At 35.6% G+C, this 24,431-nt stretch overlaps 1 protein-coding gene across 3 annotated transcripts in view; it reads right to left on the bottom strand.

The window, feature by feature from the left end:
• Positions 1-11,261: 11,261 nt before the first annotated feature.
• The window catches only part of LOC129005762 (sodium/hydrogen exchanger 9B1-like), a 29,537-nt gene continuing 16,367 nt past the window's right edge, over positions 11,262-24,431 (bottom strand). For 2 of the 3 annotated variants that reach the window (XM_054434763.1, XM_054434762.1), the window contains exons 2-11: positions 23,404-23,623; positions 20,609-20,798; positions 17,705-17,859; positions 16,735-16,932; positions 15,831-16,006; positions 15,256-15,368; positions 14,238-14,402; positions 13,616-13,759; positions 12,723-12,824; positions 11,262-11,591 (exon numbers count right to left, since the gene is read on the bottom strand). In XM_054434763.1, coding sequence (XP_054290738.1) covers positions 11,313-11,591; positions 12,723-12,824; positions 13,616-13,759; positions 14,238-14,402; positions 15,256-15,368; positions 15,831-16,006; positions 16,735-16,932; positions 17,705-17,859; positions 20,609-20,798; positions 23,404-23,623 — 1,742 coding nt within the window. In that variant the 3' untranslated portion in view covers positions 11,262-11,312. The remainder of the gene's footprint in view (positions 11,592-12,722; positions 12,825-13,615; positions 13,760-14,237; positions 14,403-15,255; positions 15,369-15,830; positions 16,007-16,734; positions 16,933-17,704; positions 17,860-20,608; positions 20,799-23,403; positions 23,624-24,431) is intronic. The other variant, XM_054434764.1, reaches the window with a different exon arrangement.

Raw genomic sequence — 24,431 nt, 5'->3', positions numbered from 1 at the left:
AAGTAAAAAATAACATAGGCCTAACGTCCGCGTATGTTCACAAATTTGCCGGTCTACATTAATTTATCAATAGAGGCTGTTTATAGTTTGTATGATCTGAAAACAAAGGTAGTCCTAATAAAGATAGTGAATTTTAAACCCCCTTCTGTTGAATAGATAATACAAAATATTATATTTTGCCACCCCCTCGCCACCTTGTGCGGTGGAACTGACCTTTTGGCACGTCTCCGGGCTATTTCTATCCCCCACTATTTTAGCAGATGTTTGGCAGAGGTTTCAGTAGGCCGAACTCTGCCAAGTTTATATGAACATCGGTGATGCCAAACAATAACTGCTCGTGTAGTCGTGTACAGTGCAAGGGGTTCGAAATAAAACTCAATTAATTGATTTGAGAAATGCTGTATAGATCAAACATTTTGACTGTCAATGACGTTATTTTCATGAGGAATAATTTAGTTGCTGTCTTTTGCTGAGGAGACACAACCCCAATAGAGCCTGGAAATTCAAGTAGTCAAATGTGCCGCAATGTTTTTTTTACTTATCAATGTAGGCTAAATGTAAATTATGTAGAGAAAGTATCGATTTCGTCAAAAGTTTCGAGTTTGAGTTTTGGGTTGATATATCCGTTTTTGTTCCCCCTGAACCCAAAAAAGTGGATTCGAAGTGATGTCTTTCTGTGTGTCCGTGTGTCTGGATGTATACAGAACTACAAACTACACTCTATGGTCGGATTTTGATGAAATTTGGTATGTGGGTCCTCCATTGTATCATGGTATCTCCAGCCAGTTTTATTCATTTTCATAAAAAAATGTTTATGGTGACTCCCCATAAAACCCCATAAAATAACGGAAATCGAATTGTTTCAAAAATGTTCCGAACGTTTTTCATCAACAGTTTAGTAAGTTTAAATCTGTTTAAATCTTTACAAAACTGTACAACTCCCATTTCTGTAAAAATTAGGGTTCAAAAGTTACCGTAATGATATTCCCATAAAAAAAAAACATATAATAACGGAGGATTTGTGAAACAACGGCGTTTAGATTTAGACTAAGTAATAAGTAATCTCTGTAATATATTCATTTTACAGTCCTTGTAAACAGTAGTTCGAAACAGAATGGTTCAACCCCGATGGCTGTAAAAATTACGTTTCAAAAGTGCTTGCAGAATAGTGATTTCCTCCATAAAATATCATAGTTATTCCCATCGCTAACCCGTGATAAGGATTGTCGACCAGCTAATGGGAGAAAGTATGTGTCACATTGCTGATATAGTTTATTTTTTTTAGTTCTTTGCATAAGTATGAATCGACCAATCGTTGTACACAAGACTTTTTATTATAATTGAGGTCCAACACCGGAGATTGTTACCGGTATATTGTAGGATATAATGATATACAGCATAGAGAATATAACAATGTATTACAGGATGCTAGCTAAGGCCGTAACGTTAACAAGTTTGGGGTGTGGGTGTTCACTTATGGTAACCATTTGCAATGATCCAATGGCAATTGACAAAACGGTACATACGATGATAGCTGGGGCCATTAGACTTATCCGGTTTGGTTAATGAGTTCAACCAGAAAATAGTAAACCTTTGTACACTTTTGCTTGATAGGAAAAATGCCTTCAACAAAAAGCATTGCTTTTACACCACACAGTTCTAGCGCAAAGCCACGGTCGAGAAACAGTTATGAGTTGTTGACTCAGATACATCTAGAGTTGCTAGGCAACAGGCAGCAATCATGTAAACCACCGTCATGCTAGATGAGACCGCTCGAGGCTAGAAGCGACCTACTTGCGCCTGAGGAGGCTCTAGGAAACCGAGCGAAAGGTCGCCCGCATCACGTCACTAACCTGTTAGCAGGAAACCGTTTGAAGCGTGGTTTTCGAATCAGCAGAAATGGAGGTAACGTAATCTGAAATATTGGAATCATGCATACACCACGCATAGTTCGGCAGTTACAATTAAGACTTCATCCACCAAAATAGCTAAAAAATACTTCCAGCAAAGTTTAACTTTACGTCCGTTCTAGTTTAAATATCAAGTAAAAGGGATCACCTAATAATTCAAGATTTTTTTCGAGTACTTTCGATTCCTACACAAAATAGTTCCATGTGATCAGAAACACGCATATTTTAAATACGTCATAATTTAAAGCTATTTAAAATCACACTAACATAACATAACAGTTTAAGTCCTGAATAGTAATAGCTAAACTTTTCCTGACATTTTAGAACATGTAGCCTTATTTGCTTCGAACCCTGCGTAACAGTATATTTTACATTATCAGCAGTCCAAGGAAGATGTGATGAGGAAGATAGTTATGTAGAAGTGTGCAACACATTTCCTATGCAATCAAAGTTGTTTTTTTTTATTTGAAAAATTACTCGATGTGTTGAAAACCCGTAAGATGCAATTTCTTTAAACATTGCATCATAGCCCTAGATTAAGCACGGTGTACAATAAACAATCAGAACTATTAACTTTATCGAAAATTACGAGCATTCAATCAGCATAACAATAAGATAAATTATGATTTAAACCCCAAGTCAAAAGTTCTATGACCTCATCTTTAACCCCGTGTTTTCAAACAAACAACATCATAAAGAAGCATAATCGATTTGGCACGATTTGAAAAAGCGCTGTGAAATATAGGTTAGATTGTGAGATTTTTATTGTGAATATGAAAAGTGCTGCCCGATAACCTCAAAGATAGCGATGAGTCGACGATGAAATCGAGGAGGCACTTGCAGACTTTGACATAACCTCATTATTTTAGTTTATAATTAAGACGAGGTTAAGCTGGAATAAACATGTGGACTTTTCGTAATTAAAACACTCTTTAACACAATTAAAATTATGATTCATTAGGATATCGATTATGATCCAGAAATAAATTAGGCCTATAGTTTTTTTTTAAAGATTGAGCATGATGAAAAATTAAAATGTTCTTTTAAGATTTATCTGCAAAAACATTTTAAAATTGAGTTCTCTTTAAAAATAGGGACAGACTAGATTTATTAACTAATATAGTTATAATCGGAGTAAAAAGCGTAGAATAAAGAGATGTAGCTCTCTTTACATGTAGACGACAAGATTACTTTAAAAATGCTGATTTTATAAAAAAAAATGTCAAGTAGGCTAGAATATCTAGGACTGACTTATCTTTAGCATTTAAGATTACTTATCAAACAACGTAAAGTTCAAACAGATCGAACAGTAATTTCCTACAATTTTCAGTTGCAAAACAAGGCACAACTCTTCCCGGCTTGATCCTATTTGGCCTAGCATGTAGGCTACAGCTAAATATAGTTTTGCTACTTCAAAACGTATAAAAAAAGGTATACACATAGTTTTGAAGATGGAATTTTAAAATAAACTGAATACTAAATATGGTACATATCTTGCTAAGAAGGCGTTTTAGGACAATTGTTCAAATGATTAGACAGGAGGAAGAGAATCGAATTTAGCAACAAGCTCGTTTAGGATGTGAGGACGCTCGATGGATGTGTATTTAAATGTGTTTATGAAAAGATTTACCTTTTAAATATATTCTTCTTCGTATAAATCTTGAGGTGCCTTGAGGTTTCAAATTTAGAGTTAATAAAGAACAGTTGGAGAGAAAAGAGAGAAAGACTTTGTTGAATACTTTGTGAGAAAATAACACTTAAAAATTTTAAGAGAAAATTAATTGAGAACAATTGGTTTTTTTATTTCCAGCATGGACATAAAACCATAAAACACAAACCAAAACAACAATATCCAAAAAGCACATGTTAATATTCTAAAATCCAAAACATGTGTTGGAGCCAGACCAAAGGCAAACCAAAGGTCTTTACATCGTTGAGGCAAACAACTATAATATTTCTTGAGGTAGACTAAAGGCAAACATTTTAAATAAATAGTATACTTAACAATTAATAGCTATTCTTAATTGGCGTCTTATTTTAAGTATTTTAACCCATTAATACTATTGCTAATTGTTTACTACGAGGCACTCTGCATATATTTTCGTTGCTGTTTAGCTTGCTTGGTCTGAAGAATTATATGGCCCCTACCATAACTATATGGAAACAGCAACATTGAATACCTTATTTGAAAATTTATGAAAAAATTAAAGACGTTACTAAAATTACCAAACTAGTAGGAGGGGGCTAGTAGCCACTGTTGGGTTTACGGGCTGTTAACGGCATGCCAATGGCTCTATCCCGCCCCAGTCGATTCGATATCGAGCCGAGTAAAGGCGGTGACACACTATCGATCTTTCCCCCGATCAAGAGAGCAGGGAGAAGGGAGAAAGGAGATAAATATCAGCAAAATTTCCCTCCGAACATTTCCCCGAACAAGACCAAGACCAGACTAATTCTACCGAGCGCGGCAAAAGGGAGTTTAGAGAGAGATGTAGAGTGTGTGCGAGTGAGAGCGCGTTAAAAATCGCTTTTTGAAAACTTGTCGCAAAAATAAAATATTCTAGAAAGGATGCTTAGTTATATGTATTGATTTTTATTGGTTTTATTCATTGAAATAACGTTACAGAAAGATTATTTTATTTGACTTTAATAATATTAATGTTTATATTAATTTTGAAAGAATTTAACTCAACGTCAATTACTTAATTCACTTTAATATTATTGATATAATTGATTTAACGGTTTCTACATTTTCAACCTGAACCAAACAAACCACAACATTACATCTTAATTGATCATAATATATAACGGCAACATATTACCCAACATTTATTTATTTTACCAATTAAAGAGTTTTATTGTCATATTAAATTATAACTATTAACACTAGCACAGGCAGCCGCTCGGTGCGGTGCTCGCGATGGCGTGCGGGGCAAAAATGTACCGTGACACACTATCGTACATCACTCCGTACATCGGACCGATCTTTTCTTTGATCTTTCGCCAAAAAACCGCCTCCAGAGCGCTCGTCTCCCTGCTCGGCCTGATGTCTGGTTCGCCGTCTTGATCGGTGTAAGGACCCCTGACACACTATCGAACATGCTCCCTTCGACCTCCCTTCTCCCTTCTCCCTGCTCGGTTCGGGGTCTTGTTCGGGGAAAAGATCGATAGTGTGTCACCGTCTTAAACAACACGGTTTATGGTCTCAAGTTCATTCTGATTTGAAAACGCCGCTTCGTCTTGGTTTCACTGGGGAAGTTTTCAGTCTACCCTTGGATGCTTTGACTTTAGTTGGAAATATAATAAACATATGAAGTTGAATAATCATTATTTTGCTGGTATGGATATTTTTATTGGTTGTTCAACTCAGTGTTAATGAATTACACATTGTACACGTATTGCTGATACATAAACGCTTCCTTGTTCCTTTTAAGAATAGAAAAATACATTTTACCAAATTTAATCTCGAACGAGTTTTTGTAGACTAAAACATTAAACTTATAGATGACTCAATTCAATTATTTATGGATTGAAAAAATATAACTCTGTTTTACAAATATAAATTGTCTAATGGATTTCTGAAAGCAATTTACGATAGTTTTAATGTCAATTTTATTTCATCTTCTGGTTAAAAAGCTAGTCCTTAACTACAAAGATAAATTTAAGACAGTTATTTCTTTTTACAATAATAAGAAAAAAATTTAGATAGTCTTTGGTAACGTTTTTCTGTAATCTACTTTGAAGGTTTGCTGTGGTGGGGGTATCATTACCATTATAATTTGTCAGAGATAAATTTAGCCATCATAAGGTTGTAAGCTAGAACAAAAACAAAAGGTACCGCTATAGATTTTTATTTAGCCATAAAAAATTAAAAAGACGACTGTCGTAATGGCTGAAGTTGTAATGAACAAATATTTTAACGAGATACCACTACTGTATGTAAAGAATTTCTGTATTTCAAGAAATTCGTTCGCTGTTTTTAACGATAACATAAAATCAATTGGTATTGGTCTTGTGTGATTGTTGGTTGTATTCATGGAACAATGCGGCATATATCGCTTTAATAAACTAGTACTGATAGCATAAAACAAAATGGTAATTCCTCGATAATTTACTTCCATCTACCCCCCAGTTTTGTAAAATGCAAATTCAGTAACCACAAACCAGCAATTAATCATTAGTCATTGGTTTGAATCACGCCATCTTGCACAAGTGAATTAATTGATTGCGACCAACTCGCGTGTGGTTGCGCGATTAAGCTACGTTTAGTTGTGATCGCTAATCTAAACATTTCAGGGTCAAAAGTAATAACTGGGAACAAATTATTGAAATATTGCTTGCTTAAATGTGTATAGGCCTAATAGGAGAAATCTACTATAAACAGAATAAAATCAAGCTTGTCCAACAATCATTATACAGTAATGGGTAAGTGGTGCTAACAATGAGGAAAATCACAAAAGCTGTACACCCATTTTAACCGTAGTTTTCACAGCATTGGGGTTGCACCATTTAATACTCACATGTTTTAATGTAATTTTCTGTGTGTATTGAAGTGGTAGTTCACAAACCACAATATTCAAAAACGTCAAGCTGGATCAGCTGTGTACGAGCACAGAAAACATACTACTATAACCAAAAAATTGGTTATTTATAGTAGTATGTTTTCTGTGGTACGAGCTTTCCACCATGAGCTAAATAAAATAATTTGCATTTGCAATAATAATGTCCGTTTCTAAAGTCAGTCATTTTTGTAAACGTTCAAAACTTTTTTGATGCATTTCAACGATTGTTATTTTAAAATTTTTGCTGCAATCCCAGATTCAAGAACTTGAATTATATTAGATTTACCTGTGTTGTTGTTGCCTATTAAATTTTTTGTAGGTAAGATGCTTGTGACGCAACACAACACAAACATCTTAGGCACCTATAAGAACTCAGGAAACAACTAAATGGTATATAGTATAAGTATATTTTAAATTATTTGTCAAATGTAATTGCACTTTACATTACAATACATCTAAATAAGTTGTAATAATACTAACCAACACCTCGACTTTAAAATTCCTACACGATATCCATCAAGAGGTACCTTCAAAGCAATAAAAGGCAGGTTTACAAGCTTTTTGCAAGTTACATCACTGCAAATTAATTATAACCAAGATGCTGTTCACCGACGGGGGCACCATGCTATGAATCGCTTATGGTGCAATTATCCACTAACTGTTTTAAAATCAGTTTTCCTCTTCCCCTAATCTACATAACACTTGTACTTGAGTTGGCGTCAAGTTTGCTCACTATTTATATATTGAAAGTTGGCAAACCTCTTAACAACAGGTCATCGGTCATCGACAACGGAATTGCCTAAACTACTCTTTGGTAAGCCATCACATCTGGCGACTATTTAATTTTACTTTCTCTTTCCCTACGAAGAATAATTAGTTAGGTATAATGAGTAAGCCATCACCACAAAAACATGCTCCTTTGTCATCCTTAGAAATCATCTGAAGAAAATTTGCATGTTTTTGTCCAGCGAGTGTATTGTGGTGTTAACTATTATTAATTTCTTGTTATTTCGCCAACATTAAAATTGCCTGAACCAAAATGTATATATTTTAAAATAATTGTCAGTTTGGAAAGAGTAAAGCAAACACTGTAACATCTCCAAAAAAACAAGAGAGAAACTTTTAGTGAAAACCATTCGTAAAATACATGAAAAGCATGTCAAAATTTGAATCATAGTCTGACAAGTATACTTGCTGTGTCTAAAGTCAATGCTATTACGGGCTATTTCTTGGTTATTATGACACTCCATTAATCCGTTGCTGTAAAGTGTATTGTCATGTCGTCCATTGCTTAGTAATTCCCCTTTGTTGCCCATAGGTAGACACAATAACCCAGTTGATGAAATAAAAAAGTGTCCAGTTTTATTGACATTGGATATTACAAGTCTTGGCTACTCATTATTCTATTGTAAACTCCAAAGTTTGCATTAAAGTATCATATTAGGTCACGTTGTACTTTAGAGTATCAAGTTTCAGTGCCGATGCACTGATATCGGCCAGATTTTTTTTACTTACTGAAGTGTATGTTTTACTTTTTACAAAAAAAAATCATCTAACAAATATCCCATCGGACAAGCAACGGTTATCGTGTGATTTGGTTGGTTAAAATCATATTAGAGATGTTGAAATGGCAATAACTTAGCAATCAGGAAAACTTACTCAAAATACACCGGAGCTGATCTTTATGGATGCACAACCAATAGGCATGTTTTACCTTTGCACTAAAGAAGGAATACAGTACATCCTCTGAGTATCAAAATCAATGCAAGTTATGTTTACTACAAACTCTATAGTTGCTCGAACTCCAGCTAAATGATTTTCCAACTATTGCACAAATGACCATCGCATTATTTACTCCAGACAGTCAAAATGCAGCGTTTAGATTTTTGCAAACTACGCAGTTTATTGTTTACTACGAATATTATAGCTGATAACAACTTGTAATAGTTCCGTTGGATGACGAGACTTGTTTTTAATCTTCTTCTTACTCCACGTGCCAGCTGACAGCTGACCCTAGCGCAGGTTATCATATTGCCAGCTGAGTTCATCGTCTGCTATCTATGCTCGCAAGGTGGAAAATGCAGTACAAAAAACCTTCCATGAAGTTGGAATAAGTTTCTCTGTGCATTAATTACTCAACACAAACTATAGCTTATAGTCCATGCTGGAAATAAACATTAACAACTTAAGCAAAGGTACTGTTTAGCTAATATGTTAAAGTTGTTGTAATGAGCCTGTTAACATAAATTACTGATTTTTTCGAATACCGTTACTCCAACACCCCAACTTTTAGACTACCCCTAAATGAAAATCTCAATGTAAACTATTGTATATTATACTGTGTCACATCAACTATCAGAGGATAAAATTAATTATATTTAAATAGGAAATAAATCTGACAATTTTAAGCGAATAATTTAGTGGAATTCCAGCTAGATAAATGGGAATTTGCTGTGGCGGGGGTAGTTTGGTTATACTGTGCGTTTAATGTGTTATAAAGCTTTTCTCATACTTTTAAATATCACTTCTATAACTTACGTTAATCAATATTCGGATAAATAATGTTAAGATTAAACAGTAATCTCATTATTAATTATTTAGAAACACTGATCGATAACAATGGCCTTCAATTTAAACTTATTTTTGGTTATGATAGATACCCTTATTGATCGCTTTGATGGTTCTGACACGTTTTTTCATATCTGGAGATAAGAATCATTAAGCTAGACAGCTTGTCATGAACCTACTAAAACAGAGCCAACTTTGGGACGTAATGATATTATGCAATGATTCAATGGAAAACTACTAATAACTGTACTAAACAGCTGATTAGATTGTAATGCATTTCAGCTGGTAGTTCATGCAATGAACAGGTCTGCAAATGGGTAATAAAACTAAAGTATTCCGAATTAGTACTATAATAAACGCATACCAATTTGAATTTGCAGTAAAAATAAACTTTGATGGGCGATTGGAATTACAGAAACGCCTGTAAGCTTGAAGTATGCTACGTTTAAACCGAGATGTATTGCGTAAGCCTATATAGTTTAGAAGGCGTGTCCATAAAATAAATAAATAACTCGGTTCAGAGGTAAGGTATACATAGACTAGCTAAGCATTACAGCGAAGGATATACCATTTTGTTTGGGAACGAATTTTTTAAATGTAGGATGAAATTCATGATTTTTTAGTGCGCATTTAAAAATCTAGTAAAGTGAACAGATAATTAGTTATCTAGCCAACATCGACTGAGGCTGTTCTAGAAATCTTTTGTGAGACTCATTGTTGAAAACGGTGGACTGATCCCTTGGGGAAAATCGACATACAGACTATTTTTCTCAAAGCTATAGATTCAATCCCTCTAATTAATTAATTCCTAGAAACGATTTGCTATTTCTTCACATTTTTCATGCCATTTATCATTTATTTTGCTGTCCAATTCTTTTAGCCCTGAAGGTAACATCATCGTTAGTCCTTTCCTTTGGTAACCCTCCAAAAGAATTGTATGTTACATTTGACAAATTGTGCTGCTGGCAGACTAGCTAGGACATCCCTTCTCCTACCTCTTGTTTCTACAGATTCCTGGCGCACAGCTGTCATGTGATGCACTATGGGCCCCCAAGAGATAATTACCCCCTCTCCACCTACTTTGTGGGGGAATATTTCTCTTACTTGAGCACCAAACAAAGCCTAAAACCTATTGGCCAGGCCCATTTAAAAACGGACCTGGTGGAAAGTGGCAGTTTTAGGACCTTGTCAAGGTGGGGCGGCGGGCTATCAGGCGGTGTGAATGGCTCAAGAAAAGGAAGGGAGATCCGGGGAAAGTTTTGTATTCTTAAAAACATTTTGTGGCTGTCTCAAAGCCATTATTAACGTCTATAACTGTGACCAAAAACCTCTGTTACATTTTAACAACAAAATATATGTTTAAATTTGTTTTTCCAGGATCCAATGGGGGAGGCTTTAGCTCCTGTAGCCCTCCTCCCCTTGAAACCACCACTAATGGTGCACAATAACTACTTCAATACATTTGACGTATTAAAAGGTTAAATTATCTGTTGTCACCTTGTGGTCCAAGTTTGTCCTACTGGATTATGCTAATTTTGGCGCATATTTTTTGTTATAGCTTATGACTATTCTTGCCGGTAGAGGTGTGTCAACAGCTCACAAACAATACACATAAAACACTAGCCAATTGTTATTTAAAATACATGCAAAAGAAAACTATGTTAAATAACGATCGACTAGCGTTTAATGTGTTTTGTCTGTGAACTTTCAGAAGTAAGTTGAAGTAATGACAAACTTTCAAACTAACTTAACACTTAACTCATCAGCAACACGATCAATAACCATCTTATCTGTAGTAAATCTTAACCAATAAGAGTAAGTTGTAATTTATTGCCACTGTCTCTTAAAGAAAGTCATTGAAAAAGATGACAATTTCAGTTGAAAACTGTTTCATAGTAAATATGAAAGAGTAAATGATTCAATTGTTATTGATGTGGGTTTGTTGTAAAGAGAATCAAGGTTTCCAAGATGAATTAATAGGGAAACATTTAAATTTGTGATAAAGCAAGTATTGTCTGCAAGATGTTCTTCTATTTACGCCAAAACTATCCTGACTGCCTTTTTCTGAAGTCGGAAAACAAAATACATTTTTCCACATATGTTAAGGCTATTGATATATAGCCTACCAAGGCTTATGAGAAACTAGTACCAACATTTAAGGTTTAAAAACTTCAACGTGATTTAATTTTTCAACCAAGGATACCAAAGAAAATTTCCAATAAAACCAAGTACAAAAACGTTACAATATATTTACAATTTTTACATACATGGCTCATACATTCATCACATTATTTTGTACATTGTTCGTATCTTCATCAGCACTTTTGAACGTGTGGTTGCTGTCGGTTTTCGTTTTCGTCCGACTCGCAGTGGATGACTCTGTTTTCTTCTTCAACAAGCAAGGTCCGCCCCAGAGCGCGCCGAGGTGGGCCAGCGGGGTGCAGATCAGGATGGATAGAACGCCCATCGTCACAGCCTCGTTGGCTTTGCGTACTTCATTGTCGTCGTGGGTCGCCCAGGCTGCATACAATATCTGAGGTGCCAGTGCCGCCTATAGAATTACAACAGTTTGTGAATTCCTTGACGACTCTGTATAACCTCCCTCAGGTTAAGTTAAATCTACGTATCACACAATATGTATTCCGAGTGATATGGACACACCTCACTGGATGCAACACCAACGAACTTATGGAAATGTAAAACATGAATTGAAAATTTTATTAGTTTTTACAATGGAAAAAGCAATATAATTTTTTCTTAGTTATCATTAAACACCCAGTTTTGTGCTGAGTAAATAAGGAAATTGAAGTATTGGAATTTTAAAAAAATATTCAGAATTCAGTTTTAGTAACGCATTATCAAATAATGAATTCATTATTTATTTAAATTATTCATTACATTTCAAACCAATAGTGGTAAATTAAATGAGGCTTGACTAATGGGACCATTAATATTAGCCCAGCCACTGTCCTGTTCTACCCTCCAGTCAGGACCATACCCAATTTAATTAGAGTCTGGATAGAAAAATGATTTCAACTGAGTAAAAATTGTTTTGATGTTTTTAGAATGGGGTATTATGGGTGTAACTGTCGGAAGATTTTATATAGAAAAATAATCTATGGGATAATGAGCCAAATGATAGTCAACCATGAGATTTCCAGATTGCACTAAAAAGATTCAAAGCTATGTAAAATTGCTCCTCAACTTAGTTGACGCTAACTATCCAGATAAGCTCCTTTAGGATATTCAATCATCATGGGAAACGTAACAAAACATTCACTTACAAAATATCCATCCAAGAGTAGCCAGCTTTAAAAAACACTTCTAAAAACTAAACTGACATACTACACTTAAGAACCATTTATCTAGGACAAGGAATTACTGGAATTGTTTTTCCAAAAGTCCCATAGCTAGGTATTTTTAATAACCAAGTGGGACAGGTGCGGAATTTGATGAGGTGTGCGAATTCTTTATGAGTTGCATCTCTAATCAGACATTTTGCTACTTTTTACCTACCCTCTCACTGTGTGTGTAATACAATTCCTTTGATTTCTGTTAATAATTTGAGGGAATTTTGTGATAATGTTCACAATGTGATGAAAATCACAATGAATAAAATAATAACTGGGACTCAGATGATCAAAGTAAATCTGAAACTTAGAAAATCTAACCAGCTACAAACCTGATTAGTTGCTTTCCCCTGGAATATGAGACCAACAAACAGCATCTCCTTGAAGCTGAACCCTCCTCCACATAAGACAAGAATACAACCCAACAGACGGACCTACGACATCAAAACTCAGAGTGTAATTATCATTCTTTACAAATACCTCTTATTGTATACTGCTAGCTTAAAATCTTATACGCTGGGTACTGTTTGTTTGTGGTTCTATAATATGTATTATTAAACAAGTACTTTCACTCATTGTTGAAAATCAAGGTGCATTAGGTCAAGCTGTGGGAACAGATCAAGATTTTTTCAAACTAGGCTTTAGCCTGCATCATCACTTAGAAGAAAAAGATAAAATCGATTGGTGATTGGAAGGATTTGAACCCAGCACCTCAGGGATTGAAGTCCCGTGCTCTACCAATACACTAGATTTGTACGACACTATGGTGTATATTTTAAGGCGAAGATGAAGTATCATTTAAGGGAAAAATTTGTGTTTAGTGAATAACATTTCAGCTTCTGGTTCTTTAGCTTTTTAGGTGATCATTATTTATTAAAATTCTTATGACCAAGAACAGCTGGGTCCAATTTCAAACCATGAAAACGCCTATTTCTCAGAATCGAACCAGCGATCTTCTGATTACATAACGAGCACTATACCTACAAAGAGGTTTTATTAAGCTAGATCCCTTGACTGCACTGCAAATATTCCTACCCTATCGATAGTTTGGAACAAGATCCAGAGGCTATACCTGGTTGATTACCAGTGATGGGCGGCGTGATCTCGTAGGAATGTAGTTCCCACTATGCTTTTTCGAAAATTCCTAATTATTAGGCGACCTATGGTTTTTCCCAAGACGATGTTGAACATTTACGACTACACTACTGTTGGTTACGTTACTTACAACAACAGTGACGAGCACAATGCCCACCATCCAGCAGACAGTGTACCAGTCCAAGTAGGATATGTCCACGTCAGACCCTGTGAAGGCAAACAGCATCGGACACAAGACGATCCACATGGCTTGGATGATGTCGTTCACTGTTTTCTGGAAAAAACAATCATCACACCAATAGTAGCAAGCTGAGATTAACATTAATTCCCATCAAGTTTTCAAACAACTCTAAGAATCATAAAATTAATGGAATCCAAGCTCCAAGTTTGTGTTTCTTACTACGCGGCTCATTGAGCTGCACAGGTTTCCTAGTGTTTTAGGTACTTCCTTTAAAGAGAACTCCCTCATTTCCTGATCCAAAAACGTTGTGAAAACCCTTTTTTTTACTTTTCAAGTAATATTGATGGAAAACTTTAGCAATAATTCCTCAAACACCATAAAACCCACCATAAACAAAAATTAACGTTTTAGTTATATTTGATAAGTAGAAACAAACCCGTAATTTTTTTACTATTTGATCATATCAGACCTCTTTCAAATCTAACCTTTCAAAGCAAAACAAAACAATTATATTTATGTTAAACATACTTTTCCAAATAATATAATATTGAACAATATACTCAACACCTACCTTGGTGCTGAGAGGGGCCTGCAGTTTCCACAACATGGACGCCACAAACCCCGTCACTATGGAGGAGAGCGGACCTGTGCCAGGGAGACCAACCCGGGGACCCAGCACGATTGCCAACATGCCACCCGTCATCGTGGCGAATGTGCGTTTCCACAGTGCAAGGGCCTGCAGATATATCAATCAATCAAAACAGTACATTGCTGACTGCTTGACTTTATTTCAACAGGCTTGTCATCTTGCTCTTCAGGAGATGGCCTTGTAATTGATCTGCAGGAAAAGCTGCAATTATACAAAGCTGCAGTTGGATTATAGCTTGCCCTGACATGGATTGCTGAAATTCATTCAGAAAGTCAAACAGTCTTTTCACCATCAGTTACACGATTTCATCTCCCAAGGGTTGTCTACGTTGACTGTAGAAGCATAACTTCTAGTTTGAGTGGATCTGAAAAGTGTTTATTCTTACTACAAGTTGACAGAACCAAATTACCTCAGGATTGTGACAGGACTATGGCCTGGTAACTGTCAGGGAAATTAGTAGATTGCATATTCTGTCAGGAGCAAGAGAAAATACTGACTTATCTACTAGAGTGTGATGAGATTGACCAAGGAAGAAAGTCAAGTGCTTTTGCAGGTACCAGTTAAGAGCTGGGAACCCCACAAATAACCCCTTCAGCTGATCAATTTCATTGAGGAACTAGAGTTGGAGGTGCTAGGGGTATTCTACGAAACTTTGGAGCCAAGAACTGGTGGTACCATTGATCTTGTAGGCGTCAGTTCATTTCTTTTCTGCAGTACCATCCGTATTAGTGTCAGATGGCATAACAGTTGATGACTTCAAAATATGATCGCAGAATGAGGAAAGTTGATCATTTTACAGCCAAAAGAACACCTCATTTGTATTTTTTAGATTTAATTTTGAAAATTTAGTCAAATATACTGCTGCTTTATGACATGCCAGAAGTGTCTATTAAAGTTACTTGTCATATCCCAGATGTATTAAGTACTTCAAATAACTTACATTATCTTGAACAGGTAGTAAACCTGCGATGACACCAAGCACAAAACCTCCCACGATATCCGCAAGAACGTCCAAACTGCCCTTCCCGATCATGAGCCAAGGTTCAAGATGCCCTGTGGAGAAAATAGGTTGTTTGATGAGGCTGTACAAATTATCCTCATAATTCATATAATAAGTCGAAAATAAGTTAATCGTTCAGTAAACAACCAAATTTAATCTAACATATTTTTTGCTAAGTGACCTGTATGAATTTCTGAAAAAAGTAACACAAAACAGAAACAATTTACAGAAAAAAATGCCCTTTTCCTCTACAAAGTCTGACTCGGCCCTCCAGTTCAAGTTGGTACAGTATAACTGGTTTACACAGATGAGTTAACCCACCTGATACAGCTTAAACGTAAAAGATTTACTACGGCTCACAGTCTCAGCCCTACATTTGACAAAACTGACCCCCTTCCAGAATATTATTTACAATTCACAAGTAATCAATGTAAATGTAATATAAGTGTGGTTCTCAATATAACAGATTAGAACTCAACTACTAATGTTAAATATATAAGATGACGATAACTCACTTCCATGGAAAAGTATGGCGAGGCACAAGTCAAAGATGGTGACTGAAAAGGCAACGTCAAGACCTGCAGCCCCGTGGACGAGCACTCCAATGCCTTCCTCTTCACCATAGCCTTGGGCCATCAGCTGAGCCATGGGTGGGGTGATGGCTGAGGGAGAGTTGGGACATAACAGGAACCTGAGAAACAGCACAAATATTACTAAACAAAGGTTTTGTGCTGTACAAAGAATATTTGTATTCAACAATTATTGTTATTACTGCGGCGGAGTTTAGTTTTGATAACTAACAGATTTGTTGGATGTTTTGCTTGTTTACAATTTTTTTGCCTTTCACAACTAGAAATTCTAAACATTATTTTGTTTAAGTAATTCATTAATTAAAGGGGTTGTCTGTTAAGTGAGTTCACCAACTTGAGGCCAACGAGTTCAAATCTGACATCTAGCCAGTTCCCACTTAAATGTGACAAACTGGCAATACCAATCATCACCTTTTACTTGGCAAGAGCATTTACTTCCCCTCACATAGTTTTTAAATGTTGCACAGGGATGGAAGCCGACTAGAACAGTAGAGGATGATGTACGGTAAGGGATTGAGTGTCAAATTTAATCTCAATGAAGTCCTTAATTTACTTTGTCTTTGTAAAAGAGACATTATTTTACTAGAGTTCACTAAGTAATTCCCCAGATTTTATAAAACAATTCTTTTACCACAGAGACATGAAACATATTCCCTGGATCTTAAACGTGATTACACACAGTAGTTCATAACAAACACTGTAGTCATGAAAGCAAACAATGGTTTTCCATTGCATAACACATTTCTAGTACAATAAACATCTTAAACTCATTCAAATATTGGTCCAGCTGATGAGATTTTGAATGATTTACATTTACACAATAGCCTACCCGAGACAGAGGGCCCAGATTATGGAGTAGTCAAGGATGAAGTATGAGATCACAGCTGTCACCATGGCCTCCAGGAATGAAGGAAGGAACCCTAGGCCAGACAGCACCAGTCCATGGTGGCAGTGGAGGGCTGCGTAGATAGCGTCAGGTACTAGCCTCATGCCTGCTCTGATCATACCACAGGTAGTGGCCAGCTGTCTGTACATAGCATAACACTGTAGTAGTGGCAAAGTTAGATGAAAAGGTCCTATAGTTGACCTCAAACTAAATGTGTCAAAAGGGATATGACAGTTATTCTGGTAAAGACAGCTGAACCTTCAAAGAACAGTATATAATCTGTAGAACTGTATGGGGGAGCAATAAGTCTTTCCATCACGTAAATCCTCTACCATCTACCATAGAGTAAGGTACAGAGGAAACTTGCTTATGGAAGGTCTGTGCGCTTTCAGCTCTAGTATGTGACGAGCAAGGGAGAGCCAGAATGTCAGGAACTATGTAGAAATGTTCATCACACAGAGCACACTCCATTAGTTGTATCATTATTAGGATCTTCATTCACCTCGAGCGTTGTAGTAGATGTGGGTGAGGGGGTGGCGATGGACTTTTCCCTATACACCAGAAACTAGTACTGGACACCACTTATGTGTACCATTTAATGTTTCCTCTTTACCTTACTTCCCTGTGCCACTACCAAGGCATAGTTCACATGGCTACTCATTGTGCTGTGTGTCATGTCTTAATTCGTACACCTGTTTAAATAGTGACTGTGTTTAAGGATACTTTGTAAACCGACAGCTGGTCCGTATAGATGAGATGTGTACTTCAGTATTCAACAGTCAATAGTTATAGTTAATAGTCCTGGCTAAAGAAAGACCAGAGCTTAGTCAGTATTCATATTAAGCTTAAAATATATGTCATGCATGTGTTGGTGGATGATGATATCAATGGGAAGGTATCTGGAGTTACTTACTTCATGACTTTAGTCAGGTCAGCGTATTTACCAACAGCCGGGTGATAGAACTTTATGTTCCTGAGGACAAGTCCCGTAACCAACATCCCGAGCAGTCCTGGCAACTTGCACAACTCCGTCACCTGGCCCATCAGGTAGGCCACGATAATCATCACCTAAAACAAGTGTGTTATATCTTTGACTGACATAGATAGAGGAAGACTAGACAATCCCATCTATACAAACGAGCTGAAGCCTAAATTCCTGTAACAATAATATTTTCTCATTTGGTGTTTAATAGTATGATAATTTATGAGATATTATGCTATATGCTAGATTTTTCAATGACTGGTGCTTTTAGGTTGACTTAAAATGGTTAAAATGTAAGCGTATTCAACAGATATGAGTAATTCATAGCAGCAAACTGATATGCGAGTGGCTCAACTGAGAACTGAGATACCTTAATTTTTGCTTGAAACCTGTTGGCTGTACAGCTTTAAAATAAGGACGGGATGTTATAGGAAATTATTATCATTTAGTACATTCTATCGGACAAATTTATCTGACTCCTGAGGCTAGTGTTTAAATAACACAATTTTATTGCATTTTCATGACTGGTTGGTTGGGAACTTACTTAGCATTCTATTACCAGCATTCTACAAATAGTTGTTGCTTCTCTGCATTTATTACCGCATATATAACAAAACTAACAACACACATAACAAAACTTAATGTACCAGTAGGTTATGTTTTCAAAATAAATGCAAAAGAGTAAATTCAAAGAGCAAATAACAGTTAATTCAGTTAATTTATACAATTGGTTTGAAAAAGGCCCCCCCGTAAACGCATCAACCCAAAACATCCTGTAAGGTGTTATCAAGAAACAGTGGTTGATCCAGGAGGGGGGGGGGGGGGTTTGAATCCCCTCCTTGACCTTAAAACAAATTTGTTTATACAGTTTTTTTCTACAATTAAAAAACTGTTTAATATGTATCTAAATAAGCTAAAACATGAGTTTACAGGTCTAAATTCCAAAAATTTTCCCTGACCCCCCCTTCCCTGGGGGATATTCCACATCCCTCAGGCCCCCCGGAGTCATCCTAGTTACGCCTATGTCGTAAACCAGTTATTTTTACTACCCCTTATTAAATTGATTCCTCTGGTTCTCTTACTTCATAGGGAAAGTCATCGATGCAATGAAACCATCACAAATAACATGAAAATTGCTGACAAAGTAAAAAAAAAATACCACTACTGTAAATGTAGGATATAAGATAATATCCATATCTCTATTGACATTAGTGGCAGAGAAATATGCATGTGTGAGTGTGTTGACAAAATAAGTAGCATGTAGTGTTCTAAAACAATCAGATTGTTCAGTCAAGTGCAGGTATCTTCCAAAAAGCCTAGTGTGTGTTTTTTAAGTACAGAGGGGCAAAAGGTGTTGTCCTGGCATACCCTTTACAGTGAACAATCATAACACACAGAAATAGCATGTAATTTCAGGGTTCTTGATCACACATATGTTCAGGTAATAAAGACGACTAGTGCACCTGTTGCTCGAATTCGAGCAATTGCAAAGTATTACAGGTGTTCAAAACCAATAACAGTTCCAATTTACGATTACTTAAAAGAGTCAACTCAAAGATAATGTAATCAATCAATTAACACCAGTTATCGAAACTGGAAACGAACTCACACTGAATACGAAAGTTCTTGTGTGTATCACGTGTTTACTATGAACAGCTTTAATTAACACAAATAATTTGTCTGTTTGAGTAAACAAAATCTTTTATTCATAAGAAATACATTGGGATTTTGATGGCCTGTGGGGCAAAGCCCGAAAGAAATACTTAATTTTGACACATAATTTTTAATTAACGGAGGAGTAGTGTTTTGTAGAAATCGCCTTCTTGTATTATACAGTGTGGTAGAAAAGTCCCGGAACGGTTAAATATTTTAAAAAATAATGCAAATAGAGCTAAAATACTTGGTACAAAGTTACAGGGCATAAAACTCTATTTTAACACATATTCAGTGATTCAATAACTCTTCAGGGGGACGTCTCACAAGAAGTCAGAAGAAAATCTTAAATGGAAGCATAGGTCAATATGCACATCAAATTAAAGGTCTTTTTTAGTAGAATACAATGCCACAAACCGCACTTCAAAAGGTTGATCCTGCGCAAAATAAAAGTTGTTCAAAGATTCATTTAATTTACATTGCTATTATACGCTTTCTCCTCAGGGGGCACAGCCATAGGAATCGAAAGAAAATTGTTAACGTAAGAATCGAATAGGTCGATATGCACATCAAATTGAAGGTCTTCACTTTTAGATTACGATGCCGTAAATTCAAGCTCAAAAGAATGCCTGAGTAAAAAATGGCAGTTGTTCAAAGATTCAAAATGGCGGATTCAAGAAATCTTTGAACATCCGCCATTTTGCGCAGGATCAACCTTTTGAAGTGCAAATTGCGGCATTGTATTCTACTAAAAAAGACCTTTAATTTGATGTGCATATTGACCTATGCTTCCATTTAAGATTTTCTTCCGACTCCTTGTGGGCCGTCCCCCTGAAGAATTATTGGATCACTGAATATGTGTTAAAATAGAGTTTTATGCCCTGTAACTTTGTACCAAGTATTTTAGCTCTATCTGCATTATTTTTTAAAATATTTAACCGTTCCAGGACTTTTCTACCACACTGTATATAAGGATAATCATGACTACTTGTACATAACGTATGCACTACTCTGTGAGTATTATTCTCAGTTTAAGGTTATGTCACCAGCTGTTCCTGCTACCCAGTGCATCTATGTGACCTACCAAGTCTAAATCTTGCTGAAGCTAGAGTGCAAAGTGTTTCTGTTTTTCAACTGGTGCTCCATTGAACGTGTTTGACGAAGAGCTTAAAACCTACCCACCATAAATCTGTTGAGTTCATTCTGCGACCTACCCACCAGCAGTCTGAACAAGTCGCCCTCGGGTCCCATGCCTTCACCCTCGATGCTGTACAGGATCGCCCACAGCAGCAGCGCCAGTATTATCCATGAGATGGTTTTTGCCCACACAGTGTCTGAGTGATTCCACACTGCTCTGCCCAACCTCTGAAACCTGCCACACAATTATTGTAGAGTATATAGAATCATGTGCAAAAAAACGATTTTGTGAAAAAAAAAATAAAGTTGTTTATTTTCAATTACCCAAATGCAACGATTCGCCACTTTCCAACATAGTAAAATGTAAATCACCACTACTTTACGTTCTAAAATTTTGTTTTACTTTAACAAGTGACAATTTGCAAGAATATTATATTTGGACCACTTGACTCTAAGCCTATCATCCAAAACTAATTCACTATACAAGTTTTAAAAGGCAAAATATACCTTTGATATACCTTTGACTACTCCAATCCCCAAAATCTCAGAATCTCAGAAACCTGATGCAAAAAAATAAAACTCCCTTAAAGATTCGACTATTTGTCAAGTATTTTTGTCTAAACAAATTTAGAGGGCTTTTAAACAAACAGCAAAGAATAAGTCAGAACTCCGAAGAATCAGGGATTGTTTAACAACAGTTAATTTTTATTTAAAGTTTGTATAACAATGCTCCTGAGAAAATTAATATTTTAAAAACTATTTGGTTCATAATATGTAGGCTAGTATGTGAGTCTCAAGTGATTTGAAGAATAAGTGAGACAAAAATTATCTTAAATCCCTAAAGAGCTACATATTTCAGAACATCTAGAGGTTCTTAAATTAGGAGGGAAATCTTGTCTGGGAGTAAGGATATTTCAGGCAATTTGTTCTGTGACATACTGTTTCCAGAAGGTGGTTGAAAAATGTAAAAATGTGTTTTTGTTACAGTAAGTTTTATAAAAAAATAGTAAATGAATCTATTCTTTATACGTCCAAGTAGTAGGAGTAAGATCAATGGAACTATAAACACATAAATCGCCGTTGAGTCAAACATAAACATTAACAACACAGAGCAGAAGATGGAAGTTGCCAAGGACATTCCTGTAAGTGTAACGTTTTCAGTATTGTAAAGCATATTGTACATATAACTGTTGGTTTTAGACAACACAGGTTGACTTATAATGCTATCGTTAATATCAGAGGCCTGTTTTGATGCATGTTTTATATCTGATTGTGGTTGTGGGCTCTGATGGTGGCTAAATGCTATTCTCTCATAATAGGGTAAATTTTCCAGGGTGCAATTTACCCTGTGGTCATAATACCGGGGGTCAAGAAATACTTTATAAATAGATTGATACTTTAGGTTGATGTTGAAATATTTTTAGATTGGTAAAATGGTTGCTAAATACAATCATGGAAAGTGAATTTAAAATGTTTTTAATATCGGAAGATTGTTTGCGGGGGTATGCTTTTCCTGCCCCTTGGAATAATACGCCAGTTTTCATATTGAAAGAATTTGCAAGAGTAACCATTGCCTTGGACACAAACTAGCAGAAAAAAAAATAATTGAAATATCTGTATGGAGATATATTGATTAGATGCTGTAAGAATGATGGCTAGTCAAATTTTTAACATAGGCTTAGTGGAGATAGTCATTTTTATTTCAATACTCTCCTAGGGCACAGATGCTCTCTGACAGCTTATTTAAGTCCAATGTTGTTCTTTGAAGTAACCATGAAAAGCCATGGTTACAGCTGGTTCAATATATATTTAATGGATCAATAGTGTTTACTTACTGTGTTTTTATTTTACAGTTAACTTTGAGATAAATGTTATAAGATGTATATTTAAGCAACTCAACCATGACTTCCGACAACAATACTGCGTAAATACTGTCTAGCACACGTATTCCATAGAGTAATTATCATTATAAATTAGTGATAAAACTGGCGATTAGCTCGCTAAAGAGCTAGTCGTTAGTAACCAAGTCAAATACTTCCTCTATAATTATGTAAATACAGCGATTTTGTAAAAGCCAGTATATTTATTTTTGTTGTATTTTTTTAGTTTTATTTTAAAATTTACAACTGATATTGAATTTTATAATGCTTTTCTTGAAAATGGTTGAACAATGAACAGATTGAATGTATCCAATGCAAAGGAAATTTTGAAGGTTGTGCCACAGAACCTATATATCTGGAATCTAGAGTAACAATATATGCATTTGTTTTCTGTTAATTTTTGCATAGCCTTATAAAATCATTACTGTGCCAACAAACAAATTTGAAAGATCATGAAATCAAACGATTTAATTATACATCTTATATATGCAATTGTTGCGTTTATTTACCGTGCTACTATTTTATATGTTTACTACACAAGTGTATAGGAAGTTTAATGGTTCGACTACTCGCATGGACAGCTGTTAAAAAAATATATATATATTTTTTAATTAAGTTGATTTAATTCCACTTGTAATATATAAACTCTACTAGGAAAATTAAGGAAGTCTAACAACTGATAGTGTCTCCATAATACATCCCTTTGAATAAGATATGTGCCCTTACGTGAGAGTTTATTGAAAAAATAATATTTTACAGGGAAAATTCTCATTCCTTTCAAGACCAAGTATGAACTCAAGTATGGATATTCAAGTATGAACTTGATAGATGTGCAGCTTACGGTTTTCTCAAAAGTACATGAACATAATTAGCTTTATAAAAAGTATACAGATGTACACAGTATTCAAACATTAGAGCAAGGCCTGTATTTCTCAAATTAATACAAATTCAAACACTCACAAAGCTCTAACTTTCAAAGCACCGTCTGGTAGATCACTGGTAAAGGAATATCCACTGTTCTTCCGTTGCCGCTGAGCTTGGAAGGCGGCAACGTGTAATGCTTCTTGGAGGGCGGCTTCAGGCTCCAGGATTTCAACATCATCTTCATTTCTTCTACTGACATTCCCCGAGAAGGAGACTGTCCTTCGTCTATGTGAAATTCTAACATTGGAAATGGCCTCTGTGAAAACAAAAATAAACATTACCTCTGTGTAATAATAACCATATTATGTCTGTGAGAGAGGTTATTAACACATTCACTACCAGGCAGTGTTCTCAGACGTACGATAATTATCGTTTTGTACGATAATTTAGCCTCCCGTACGATGTACGATACGCCACCGTACGATAATGCTATTTGTACGATAATTTGGGCAATAGAATAGTACTCTTTTACAAAATTGGTTTGGGAGGTTATACCAAGTAAATCAGAAACGTTTTTGCTGTTTTCAATCAAAACTCAGTATTTATTAGAGATGGGAAAACATAAAAAAATCTATCTTATGAAACCTTTGGCGAATAGGCTATATAAAAGTTGGGAAAAGGAAAGTTACTCAAATCAAAATCATAACTTCTCAATACAGTAATGTGGAATAGGATAGGAACCAAAACAAATTCCAGAGACCTACAAAACCAATTGCCATACTCCATAGGCCTAGAAGTTAATTACCTGGGTTGGGTATCATATGTAACGGGATAACTTTATTGCACACAATAAATTCAACTAAATTAAATAACTCTCGTGGTAACTATTATAGTTAGCCGCTAATAATAAAATAGAAACTACATAAATCAAATCCAGTACTTTGAACAAATAATATAAAAGTTGGAACAGGACAAACCTAAATTAAAATCTCTTCTCAATAATGTAATAGGAACTAAAATTACAAAACACCAAAAAACACACAAACAAAGAACACACACTGTAAGCCAAAGGCCTACAAAACACGCATCTACATCTCACATCATCATGTTACATCCCTTACATG

This window comes from Macrosteles quadrilineatus, unplaced genomic scaffold (assembly GCF_028750875.1).
Source record: "Macrosteles quadrilineatus isolate MER2022 unplaced genomic scaffold, UCM_ALF_1.0 Scaffold_32__1_contigs__length_1466915, whole genome shotgun sequence".
In the NCBI taxonomy this organism is placed as follows: Eukaryota; Metazoa; Arthropoda; class Insecta; order Hemiptera; family Cicadellidae; genus Macrosteles; species Macrosteles quadrilineatus.
This window is presented reverse-complemented; position numbering and strand designations above follow the sequence as displayed.